The following is a 13,453-nucleotide window of genomic DNA, read 5'->3' on the forward strand; positions in this document are numbered from 1 at the left end:
AATAGCTTTAAATGCTATGTATACCCAATTTAGCATCTCCAGTTCTGAGGCAGGTCCTAAGCTCCAGACTCCTACAAGATGTCACTTTTGAACACTTTAGACCTAGACATCTGAAAAAGAACTCTAGATTTCCAGTGGAATTGGGTACCAGCTAACCATCCTTCCCTCTGGTCTTTCACCATCAGTAAGTCAGAAAAGCCTCTCTCTTGCCTGTTCTTTGGACTTCGAGCACCTAGTATTAGCATGTTCTTTTTTTTTTTTTTTAAGCCTAAGAACCAGAGCAATCCATTCACTGCTTCTAATGGCAAAACCATCATTTTAATCCAAGCTCCAACAGTTTCTCACCAAAAGCAGCATCCATGATCCCTTCTCCAGAGAGGAGTGGTCTCTTCTAGTTATTTGTATTAGTGTCACTCATTGTGTGTGTGCGCACACACACACGCACAGGCATGCAGCACATACCATGCGTGTCTCACATGTGGAGGTCAGAGGGCAGCTTTCAGGAATTGGTTCCTGGCCTTCCACCTTGCGCAGGCAAGTGTTGCTCTTGTTTCTGGTGCCGTACTGCATAAGGTGACTCTCCTGTCTCTGGTTCCCACCTCACAGTAGGAGTGTTGGGATTACAAATGCACTTGGTTATGTGGCTTCTGAGTCATCAGGCTTGCACCTTTACCTCCTGGACCAACTTTACATATAAAACACAGAGGTCTCATCATACTTCTTTCCATCTTCTTCAACGCTGGGGATGGAAGCCAATGCCTCGAGCAAGCTAGGCAAGAGCTCTACCGCTAACCTCCCTGTAGCTCAGGCGGGCCTCAAACTCACAACTCCTGCTTCTGCCTCCTGAGAGGTGGGTGGGATAACAACACACTCCATGCCCACCTAAAATTCTCCAATTTTTAAGGACTCTGGAAAAGTTTTAAAAGTGATATTCTACAAGGCAGGAAAGCCCAGGTCCCTTCTCCCGTCTCAGTTTCAGCCCCACAATCACACTAAAGGCTTTTCAGTTCAGTGTCTTAACCTCATCAACTGCTACATCTGTTTAGGAGAAGGCAGCCCAATAGAACCTTCTACACTAAAGGAACGTTCTCTCTCTGCACATGGGGCTGTTGCACACTCAAAAGGTGGCTCGTGAGACTCCAATATCAGACGTGTAGCTTCTTCTGGACTGGTTCATATGCATATACCCACACAGTGCTAGGAGGCTGCCATGCCCTGTAGCCCTGGTCAGGGAGTTCCTCCTGGACTTTTCTTAGGTCTGCACTATCTCCCCCAAGATCATCAAGTGGGTGGAAGATCTTAATTACATGTAGATCCTCAAAAAGGATGGATTCAAAGCAGCCCCCAAGGACACCACTGTCACTTCACCTTTGCCAAAGCTATCATAATTTCTTCACCCTCGCCAAACCAGGATATATTAAAAAAAAAGTCCATCAAAGTAAGGTCGTACTTGTTTTACGCAAAGCGGTTTCCTCATGATGTGCATAATGGCTTCAGTGCATGCTTGACAAAAGAGTGATGTGTGAGCAAATGACGATGAGTCAGTCACATCAGGTAAACTAAACTAGGTTGCATCTTGGAAAAGGTCCTTAAAATGCTTATATCTCATTTTTATGGGTACAGGGTCCTGCAGTGCTATGCCCCGTAGGGACAGGTAATTTAAGGAGGAGCAAAATCGGGGTCGGGGTGGGGAGTGGGGGGTGTGATACACATACAAAGCAGGTCTCTATCCTCAATGGACATGAATGAATTTTATGAAATCATTAGTGACACAGACACGCAGGTGTGCTCCTCACATGTGAGACGTTAGGAAATCCACCAAGAATGCACGTCCATACATCCTCCAGGCATAGCGTTAGGGGGAGGGCAAGGACTGAGTCAGACACCCACATCGGTTCTGGGTATCAATAGCCAAGCAGGGCACTAAACACTCTGCCAAGTCAAACACCAGGTCACATTTCTACTGTCCTAAGAGAAATGCCATCAATCACACCACTCAGCGGAACCGAAGGCAAGCCAAGAGAGAAAGTAAATACAAGGTCTGCTTCAACCAAATTCAACTGCCCTGATAATCAGTGAAAAGAAAGGGAACAGGAGAACATGCAGTGTGGGACAGACTTACTGAGCAGCCCTTGGCAAGTGACAAACCTGACAGCCCACGGACATCATGGACCACAGAGATGCCGCCAGCCATTCACCTCACAGCGTCAAGTGAGAGAACAACTGACCGCCTATCTCCACTGAAATTAAAACTACACGCCAAGGAAAGAGACTAAAGCTTTACACTAAGTGAAACTGTCCTTCAAACCTTCGGCAGTAAAAGTTGCCTACCACGTTTTAAATTTTATTGACGATCACCGCCACTTAATAAAATGGCCTTCTTATATAACAGGGAAACATCAATAAAATACCAAAACACATTCCACGGTCTGCTAGTTAGGCAGAATTTCAGTCAGGAATTTACAGTACAAATCTCCGTAGCTCAACATTTACGGCTGCTGCTCACATTCGGAACTGCTAACCAACATGAGCCAGGGCACCGAGAGTCCCTGAGTGCACACGTGGAGTGAAGGCTGCAGTTAACCCGTCATAAGCGATGCGGTGAAAAACCAGTTCCCAGTGCCTAACTGTGCCAACTTCTGACTGCCCAGGTGTTTCTACTTCCTAAACGTTCTCACTTGTTTTGAGTGTTCTGCCTACAGTCTGAGCACACGTGCATGCAGTGCCCTCAGAGGCCAGAAGAGAGCATCAGATCCCCTAGAGCGGGAGTTAGAGCTATGAGCTGTCGTGTGGGCGCTAGGACTTGAACTCTGGTTCTTCTCGAAGATTAGCCAGTGCTCTTAACCACTGAGCCATCTCTCCTGACCCCAAGTGGTCTCATTATTACACATTTAGAACTATGAGCCACTTACTAAAAGCAGAGCTAACGATACATGAAAAATCATTCACAGAACAAAAATAAATAAATATGATATATTTGGGGGACACCGTTGACTCTAACAGGTTTCAGCTCTCTGTATAGTCATGTTATTATATGAAATTATTTTCTGTTTGATCATCACCACTAGCTCGTGACCTTATAAATATAACCAATCTGCCATAGAAACGTTAATATTTCAAGAGCTAGAAGAATGGCTCAGTCAACAAATCACTTGTCTTGCAAGCAAGAGATCCTGAATCCAATGGCCAGAACGCACGTGTCTTAGTCAGGCTGACTATTGCTGTGATAAAACAGCATGGCCGAGGCAACACAGAGAGGAAAGAATTTATTCAGCGTATGCGCCCACGTGTCTGTCTGTTCATCAGCAAAGAAAAGGCCATGCGATCACAAACAGCTAAAGCTGATTTTTAAGTGTTTATATAAAATATTTTTAAGGCTTGGGTTGGGCATGGTGGAGCACATCTTTTAATCCCAGCAGCCTAAGGCAAAAGATAGAACTCTGTATGTTCAAGGCTGCCCTGGGCTATATAATAAGTTCCAGGCCAGCCAAAACTACACAGTGAACCTTTATCTCAAAAACTAAGTAATGATGATGATGATATTAATAGTAATAATCATCATCATCATCATCCCAACATCCTACTTTACAGAGCAAACATCTGGGGCTTTGAAACATCTGGGGCTTTGGGAATTACATTCAAGCCACTATACTTTCTTTGCCTCACAATCTTCCCACGGTACAAACCCCAGGCTGGCTGGAGAGCTGTCTGAAAACAGGCCTGCAGGACAGGTCTCAGCTCCGGGCCAGACTGTGCTTACCACCGCTTTTCACTAAAATGGCAAAAAAAAAAAAAAAAAAAATTGATAGACAGGTGTTTAAAGTAATTTGTATAATATTTTAATAAACTATTTCTAAAAGTGTTTCAGAGTCATAGGGAACCGTGAAGGGGCCGGTTCCCCTCACTCAGGTCCTTCTAGCAGCTCAGTGCATTTACTGAAACTAATGAGCCTATGCTGATATTTTACTAAGCCAAAGCCTCAAATTTCCTTAGTTTTTTCCCTTTTCTGCCCCAAGACGCCACATCACATTTACTTCTGTGTCCCCGTCAGGCTCCCCTCAGGCCCTGACTCTCCGATGACTTAAGGAGATAACTGAGTAGACATCCTCTGCTCAGTGGGTGTCCTCCTCAGGGGTGCCCTGGGCTGTAACCCAGGCGGGTCGGGAGTGAGGGGGGGTCGGGAGTGAGGGGGGGTCGGGAGTGAGGGGGGGTGGGGGGGGACACTGACAGGACTCAAGGCTCCTGAGCTGCCCTCCATCGTCTGAATGTTCTATAGCGTTTGCAGGTCTCTTGTAACATTTTAAACTATAACAAGACAAGTTTCATTAATAAACAGCTATCTAGAATAAATAGCTTTTAACTCATTTAGAATAAACATATATAACATACACTATACATATACACATACACTACACAGTTTTGTTCATGATATGATACATAGTTATCTCTTAACAAGCACATTTGACACGACAAAGTTAAATGTGAATTTTGCATCTATAGTCCACATTTAATTCCCTTCAAATGTTTCCCCTGGGGCCGGGCATGCTGGTGTACGCCTTTAATCCCGGCACTCAGGAGGCAGAGGCAGGAGAATCGCTGTGAGTTCGAGGCCAGCCTGGTCTACAAAGTGAGTCCAGGACAGCCACAAAACAAACAAACAAACAAAAACCCAAATGTGTCCCCTGGGTGTTTGGAATGGTGCTCACTAGGATGAATTAAAAGGCTACAGAGGGCCAGGCGTAGTGGCGCACACCTTTAGTCCCAGCACTCAGGAGGCAGAGGCAGGCGGATCACTGTGAGTTCAAGGCCGTCCTGGTCTACAAAGTGAGTCCAAGATAGCCAAAGCTACACAAAGAAACCCTGTCTCGGGGGGGGGGGGGGGGGGGCAGGGGGGGGCGGCTTTGCCAGGGGATGCTACGGAGAAAATATCAAGGCCAGTCCTCAAACTTCCGTTCACTTAGAGAGAGTTGTGCAATCAAAGTCAGGCATGGTGGCACACACCTTTAATCCGAGCACCGAGACTTTCGGATCTCTGTGAGTTCGAAGCCAGCCCAGTCTACACAGGAAGTTTCAAGCTGGCCAGGCTGCATAGGGAAGAGACTCTTTCTCAGATAAAAAATATAAAAATAAGCAAAGCATTCAGTCAGATGTGGGAAGAAATGGAAAAACAACTCAAAACCAAAAAGAACCTGGAATTTCTCCCTGGTCAAGAAAAAGTGTTACACACACACACACACACACACACACACACACACACACACACACACACACACACACCCACAAATAAATAAATAAATAAATACTAATTTTTAAAAAGAATTATATTAAAATATTAAATACCGCAATACAAACGACAATGTGATAGCAGGGTGTGGTGGCACTGCCATGCCTGTAATCCCAGCACTCAGAAGCAGGCGGATCGATGTGAGTTTCAGGCTAGCCTGGTATACAAAGCAAGTCCAAGATAGCCAAGGTTACACAGAGAAATCCTATCTCAAAAAATAAAGAAAGAAGGAAAGAAAGAAAGAAAGAAAAGAAAAAGCAAAGAAAGACAAAAAGACAATGTAATAATTTTGTTTACATTACAATGACAAATGATCCTGACAAATTAAAAAAATAATAATAAAGAAAAAGGGTTAAGTGTAGAACTGCCATGTGAGCCATAAAAAAGATGACACACCCACTAAGGGCTACAGGTGAGCAACCTTGATAACACTGCGCTAAGTGAAAGAGGCTAGGCAGAGGAATCCTCAGTGGGTCACTCTCATACCAAACGTTCCTAGGGAAAACCACACACAGGATGTGTAGATTAACGACGGCCAACAGCTTCAGGGTGGTAGAATGGAAAGTGGGGTTTTAACAGGTAGTGGATTTATTTTGAGGTCCAGGAATTACACAGAGTTTACGGCTGCCTAATAGTGTGAATATACTTTTTTTTTTTAAATCACTGAATTATAAACTTTGGTTACAATTGTGAAAGTTGTGTAATTTGTTTTATCATAGTGAGAATGACTGAGATGGTAAAAAAAAAAAAACATTCTGCATTTACATTTTGATAAGTTGTTTTTAGCCTACACCCTGTGCCTTTAAATTTTTCTTTTTTGTCCCACATACTAGAAGTGTGTGGTAATTTTTTTCAATTTCAGAAATGGATAAAGAATTAAGTCCAAAATCTAACAAAAGTCAGTCAACCAACTCAATCATGTTCACGGTTCCGCACACACAGACTTAAATTCTTCGTGAAGTAATCCACACTTTAGGGCCCTGTTGTGTCCCCAACTCCCACATCCACACATCAACAAGATGAAGCTGGTCACACCCCCATATAGAGAAAGGCTCGTTTTCTATAGGATTTTACCCAGAAAAGGAAGCAAGTGGCATTTATAAGGCAGAGCAGGGCCTGCAGGCAGCTTCCACACTTTGCACTATACCAGGCTTCCCCTCATTAAATTTAAATACCACTTGCTTGTAGACCACATGTCACAATGGCTGGCTGTAGCTGACAACTTAGCAATTTGCAGCTCAAAACAAATAGCGTGTTTATAAATAACAGTCTTTCTTTAAAAACCAACTATTGTCCGGGAGTCTTGCAGCAAAATTAAACTGCAAACTACAGACCATTAAAGTCACAGAAGAAACTTTAGTTATTCAAATAAACCAAGCAACTATGCTCACTCCCTCCAGCAAGCACTGTGATGCTGGGAACAAGAAATCTTTCTATAGCTAATCTTGGGAGACATCATAGTTTGGTTTAAGTGAACACTTCCTCGAACGATTAAAAACCAGACTCTTTCAGTTCAAACACTCATGATTGATCTGCCACCTCTCAGCTTCACTCGCACCCAGATGCTGACCCTGCTGGGCAGGACCAGTGTCCAGCCACTATGACCAGGGCCAGTATGATTAAGGCCATCAGAGCTGGAGGTGGGTTTCCATTTGTTTGTTTGTTTTTGCTGTTATAAGTAACTCACATATTGAGATTATTCTCCGAAATGTAGCAGCTCACTTCTCTCATTATTTCTAATCCAACTGGAAAATTGATTGTCTCTGGTTGTTGGTAGCTTGGGGTATAATTTTTTTTCTTTCCGAAAGCCCAATAAAACTAAATTAGGAGAGTAGCTCAACTTACACTGTTTCAATGACTTTAGCCATTAACTGACTTAACCAACACTCAGTTCACCTCTACCACACACAGAGGCCACAAAGGCAGTGATACGGAATTAGGACTTGTGAGACTGACACATTAGGGGTAGGGTAATTCACAGCCCGATTTAAAAGGAAAGACATTCAGAGAGTTCCTAGGAGCCTAAGAATGTGCCACTGCCGTGTGTGGAAAGACAAGTCTCCCCTGACACCGACAACTCCGCCCATCGGTACCCGTTCCTCCTTCACTCACCCTCTCTTTACTCCGCCCATCGGTACCCGTTCCTCCTTCACTCACCCTCTCTTCAAATTCAAAGCCACAAGTTGCTCTCTATCTGACCCTAGTCATAGGCTCCAGATTAGAGTCTTGACATAATATTGCTTTGTGTGGCAATCTTGTAAGCTTCCCTGGACCGAAGTACCGCATCTCTGGCTAGCCTGCTCGCTTCAGCCCCTCCCGTCTTTTCTTCTGTGTCGGATGCTATAAAAACACCAGCCCGTTTGGCCAGGATCTCTGTTCCACCATAAACACCAATTGGTGTGGTCAAACAGTGTTCATGGTGAGCAAAATAAGGGGGGAATGGAAGAGAGAACCCACAAAATAACAGCCTCAGGAAGCAGAGCATCCGTGAAGGCAAGGAACCAGGCTCAAAGCTCTGGAGCAGCAGTGCTCAACCTGGGGGTGGAGATCCCTCTGGGGGTTGAACGACCCCTTCACAGGGGATGCCTAAGACCATTAACAAAAATAGGTATTTGTATTACAGTTCATAAGAGCAGCAAAATGACAGTTATGAAGTAGCAACAAAAATAATTTTATGGTTTGGGGGTCATAACAACATGAGGAGCTGTATTAAAGGGTCCCAGCATTAGGAAGGCTGAGGAGCGCTAGGCTAGGGTCACATGGCCTAGCACCAGACCCTGACTCCACACCTGACCAGCTGCAACTTCACGGATTCCATTTCCTCATCTATGGTTGTGAGGTAAGAAAAATCCACCTCAGAGAATTAACGGGAGAATAAAATGAGATAAACTTTACAGCGCCTAGTAAAACACGATGACTATCTATCTACTCCTGTTATCAGGGGTTCCTAAGTTAACTTGTTAACAGAGGGCTGGAGAGATGGTTCAGTGGTTAAGGACACTGTTTGATCTTCCAGAGAACCCTAGGTTCAATACCCAGCACCCACATGGCAACTCTCAGACAGCTGCAATGCCAACCCCAGGGGAACCAAGGCCTCTTCTGGCTGCTGAGGGCACTGCACACGCATGGAACAAAGCACCCATACATACATTTTTTTAATTAAATGAAAAAGTCGCGCACGGTGGTGTACCCCTGTAATCCCAGCACTCTGGTAGGCAGAGGCAGGCGGATCGCTGTGAGTTCAAAGCCAGCCTGGTCTACAAAGCACGTCCAGGACAGCCAAGGCTACACAGAGAGAGACCCTGTCTCAAAAAACAAACAAACAAACAAACAAAAAATTAAATGAAAAAAAAAGTTACCAGGGAAAATAATACTATTAGGGGAGGTCCAAATTATGAGCTGGAAAACATAGGGAAGAAGTGATAAGATTCAGAGACTCGGCTCAATTTAGTACGCAACCCAGCAGTAAGAGACCTAATACAAGCTGGGCGTGGTGGCACACGCCTTTAATCCCAGCACTCGGGAGGCAGAGGCAGGCGGATCACTGTGAGTTCGAGGCCAGCCTGGTCTACAAAGCGAGTCTAAGACAGCCAAGGCTACACAGAGAGACCTTGTCTCAAAAAACCAAAAAAAAAAAAAAAAAAAAAAAAAGGGACCTAATACACCCCAGCACCCAGCACCCCAAACCTAAAGGAGCTGAATGCACGATCCCCAAGCTCTAGCACTGATTCTCCTTGAATGAAATTATGTTGCTGTAGAACCCCCACCACCACCACCACCCCTTGCCTCCTCCCATACACACAACATAATTCTCTGTCCAGCCAGAAATACCGGATGACTTCTGATGAACTATCGGAAGTAAAATTCCCACTCACGGCAGTGAAGGGGCGAGCCCTTCTGACCGCTCTAAATGAAGTGGCTTTAAAGATCCAACACCACCACGGTATCTCAAGTCATTTTTCTTTTTTCTTTCGGGATTTGAGATCTGATCGTGCAGAAGAATCCACCACACACTCCCTACTGGCTTGGGGGGACATCTCTCTTTCCATATGTTTGCCTTGTAGAAAAATGAGTAAGAGTCAATGGTGACTCCAGGTCCACTTTCAGCTCCGACACGTGGTAGGAAGACTTACCCGTCACCTAGCTGCACTAAAGGAAGACATAATTTAAGCTGACATTGTCACAGCGGCTGATGTCGCAGAGTATCTTCTAAACTTCTCATACCAAAATTCAGAAATGTTTCTAATAATTCAAATGTGTACCTTCAAGTACTTAAGGACATAGCAGCAGCAAGGGAAACTGGAAAAAGAGTTCACCTTAGCCAAAACTGTTTGTCCCCAACACAGGACTTGGTTCCCTCTGTCCTGAAAACCCCACTCACAGTCGTCCCCAACCCACTCCGGTTTAAAGTAAAAGGCACCTCTGGCTTGCATAAGAAAGCAGTGACATGTGCAAGCCAGGTCATATAACTTCGCTATTTGTTTCACCCAGTCACTGCAGAGTCTTATAATCCTCTTTGGTAGACAAACCAGACGATATGACTATGCATGTTAAGCTGAGGCAGAAGAGGATGTAAACCGCCGAGAAAGTGCAGGCATTAGCACTGCAGTTAACCTGGAACTCCCGAGGAGCCAAGAGCAGAGGGAACTGCCGCACAACTGTAAAAGTCAAATATTTATACAGGTGCCCTACAAACCACTGCTGTGTGCACACCAGCGGCACCGACGTTTACTATCTGTTAAGTAGTTTCAAAGTGCAACAGCGGTAAGTAACAGGCTTGGAGCATGAAGTTTATGGCAACTAATGTGCCGGGAGAGACCGGGAAGGTGTGACTCCTGTCATAACTGTCATCAGGCCAGCAATGGCCCATGGGGTGTGGGGAGGTGGGGCCTTCCCCCATGGTGGGGGGAACCTAAACCCCTATCTTCATGGATAATTTAACAAGGATTCTTCCATAAATTTGTGTCGTTAGAGACTTTCTTATAACTGCTTTTTAATAGCTCCCAAATACAACAGTTCTAGGATACGAGCGATTGCAGATATCAAATAGAAAAATGTATTAGGTTCAAACTAAGAAGGTGGGGTGGAGTGCTTAACAGGAAAAGCACCTAAAAGGGCTACAACCCCTCAGACCACACTGCATAAAAAGCCCATAAGACTTTTCAGGAGTGACAAAACTGCAAATGACAGGGGCATCCAGCATGGTGGCTGACACCTGTAAATCCTTCATTGAGGAGGCTGAAGCAGGAGGATTGCTGTGAGTTTGGGACCAGCTCGTGTTGCATAATGAGTTCCAAGCCAGCAGGCCTCTGCTAAGTACAGTATGAGGTACTCTAGAAATATTTTAAAAAACAAAAAAGGAATGCCTCCTTAATGGACTGTTCTCAAGTGTACAAGTAAAAGTGTGTCCGAGTATTGCTTTATTTTTATTTGTTTGTTTGTTTGTTTGTTTATTGAGAACAGGGTCCCGCATAACCCAAATTGGCCTTGAAATCCAGATCCCCCTTTCACAAGTGCTGAGTTCATACAGATGCCGTGACACCATCCCGAGCCCCCCTAGTCGGTTTTCTAACAACTTTAATTCTAGGAAATGTGTCTCCTAAAAGCAAAAAGAAAGTTAAGAAACAACGTTTGCGAGCACTCCATTTAACTTCAGCTCCTGAGCGTCTTAGATGGCTGTCTACTCCCGAGCTCTAGGCAGGAACAAAATACTTGTATTGAGACCTGTGCAAAAAAATCAGGTTAAGCTTCAACTCAGGGCTACCGGTAGCCAAGGTTCAGCCCCAGTATTTCACTTCTCGAGAAAATCTGACCGAGCTTACAGGTGAGGGAATTACAGTAAGAAGCACAACTCCAAAGCGGTGTTTTTAAAATCCGAGGGGCAAAAAGCTACGACGGAGCAACCAGGAATGGGACCCCCTCTCCACCGTTCGGGACCTAGGGCATGGTTGGGGGTGCGCCCTAGCAAAAGCTTGCCAGTCAAAGCCTCAGGAGACAAGGATAGCTGGAGAGATGCCACAGGTGGCCCAGATGGCTAGTAGCTCACTATGCACTTAGGCCTCCGGGAGGCCCCAAGCCCAGCGTGCTTTACAGAGGTCGATAGGTGCCCTCCGCCTCCATCTGAACAACTTTAAAGAAGACCCAAGATCTAAAGAGGGGTCAAGTGCCCCCGCCCTGAGCTGGCTAACTGGACACCAATCCAGCCCTCGCCTTGGGACAGGGAGTGTCTACAAGTCCCTGAGGGGCATGGGGAAGGCAAGTGGGCAATGGGGCCCAAGAAGGGGCGCCTGGCGGACAGATACAGCCGCGCCTAGGCCGCCCGTCCCGCGCCTATCCGGGAGCCCTCAGGGGTGTAGGGCCGGCGACGCCCCACGCCCCCCGCGCCCGCCAGGTCTCCCAGACAACAGCAGCAGCCGCACTTCCGAGGCGGGTCCCTCGCACCCGGCGGGGACCCGGCTACCCACCTGTCCCGGGGATCGATCCAGCTGGTCCTCCTGGTGTTGTGGTCGATATAGAAGACCTTGCCGTCGTAGTCCCTGGCCTCCTCCCAGCCCCGGGGTAGCGGCAGCTGCCCGCTCCCGGCCCTCCTAGGCATGATCGTCGGCCTCGCCGGCGAGCGGCGCCTCCATAGGGACCGGGCGCGGGGCGCGGCGGGAACGCGGGCGCCGGCGAGGGGCGTGCGGGGCGCGGGGCGCGGCGGGCCACGCGCGGGGGAGCCTCGGGAATCCCAGCTTTCAGCCCTGCCGGGGATCAGTCCACCATGTCTGCGTCGGAACTGGCGAGCGAGCCCTCCTCCTCCTCCTTGCCGCCGCTGCCTCCGCCTCTTCCTCCTCCTCCTCCCCGTCCCCCTGTGGCCGCCGAGGGTCGCGGCGCCCAGGCTGCCCCGGCCGACGCCGTCTGGGCTCGGATCCGGGAAGCTCCGCGGAGCAACGGCCCGGCGGCGACTGGCCTCCTCATTTGCGTGCGATTAGCATGCGCTCCGCCCCCGCCCCGCCCCGCGCTCGCCTCATTTGCATGCACATTCCTAGCCGCCACATTCCTGAGCTTAACCCTGCAGCTGCCAGGGCGGCCGCGGCGGGACGCGGGACTGAATCCGTGCGGGGGAGGGGAGCGGCTTAGACCAGGTGGGAGGCGGGAGAGCGAAGGAATGCACCGCTCGCCCCCTTCTCTCCTCCCCGAGTTATCTCCTTTCGGCCAGAACCTTTGGGGAATTAGAGTTTCAGGACCAGGGAGATGGCAAAAGAAAAAGTCTGCAACCTTCTCAACCTCTTTCCGTCTTCTAGGGAAGCCACAGGACTTTCGAGAGGAAAGGGTGGGGAATGCTGTCCTGGGAAGAAGTCCTAACAAACAGCGAGGGCACAGAAACTTCCCCCACGCCGCGCCCCGCGCTTTGGCGGTTCCCGGAGGTGGAGAAGTGTGCAAAAGCGCTGGGAGTGTGTCCCGGGCGTGTCCGAGGCCGAGGCGCCCCTAGCCCTCTATTGGGAGTCTGGCCTTCGGTGACCTCACCAGAGACCTCGTGGGCCTCGGGAAGGAAAGTAAAGGCGGGTCCCTATCCATGATCGCCGCGACATGTCCGCTCAATGGCCCACGGAGGAACTCTGGCCTGATCCTAAGAAGCGACAGGGCCACCCGCTGCTGTGGCCGCTACTCGCCACGCGCGGGCCCTGAGGGTCCTAATCACCTACGCCTCCCCCCGCCGCGTCGGGGCGCTGCACTAGCCGGGCTAGGGCATCTGGAGTCTCCTGGGTTTAAGTCCAAGGGACACGGCTGTGTCCAATATCGAGTACCTTCCAGCTGTCTATCCCGGGAAGTTCCCCACCCTAATCCCGGGGTCCAGGAAGTGAGCTCCCCGAAGGGAGCTCAAGACCCCGGGATGGGGGGGGGGGGGAGTGGGGAGGGAATCAGAGGCCACACTTTTTTGGATCAAGGGTCCACCTGGTATGAGATGTACATCTTCTCTCACAAGCATTTATTTATTCAGCTATTAAGTGCTGGTCAGCACTGAATAGGAGCCATATGTCAGACTCCTAAGAGGACAAAGCCTTGGCAGAGTCAGGACACTAAGCTTGCAATGTCCCTGTCCTGCAGTCTAGGAGGGCAGCCTTTCTGTTCCCGAACCTTTACAGCTTTCTGCGCACCGCCACCCTTATTAATAGTCTTCCGGGTCTC

At 48.0% G+C, this 13,453-nt stretch overlaps 1 protein-coding gene across 1 annotated transcript in view; it reads right to left on the reverse strand.

The window, feature by feature from the left end:
- WWC2 (WW and C2 domain containing 2) overlaps positions 1–12,142 on the reverse strand; it is a 176,072-nt gene extending 163,930 nt beyond the window's left edge. Inside the window, exon 1 of the mRNA XM_084760139.1 lies at positions 11,749–12,142. Coding sequence (XP_084616265.1) covers positions 11,749–11,879 — 131 coding nt within the window. The 5' untranslated portion in view covers positions 11,880–12,142. The remainder of the gene's footprint in view (positions 1–11,748) is intronic.
- Between the last annotated feature and the right edge of the window lie 1,311 nt (positions 12,143–13,453).

Source organism: Acomys minous (genome assembly GCF_964271855.1).
Source record: "Acomys minous genome assembly, chromosome: 15".
NCBI lineage: Eukaryota > Metazoa > Chordata > Mammalia > Rodentia > Muridae > Acomys > Acomys minous.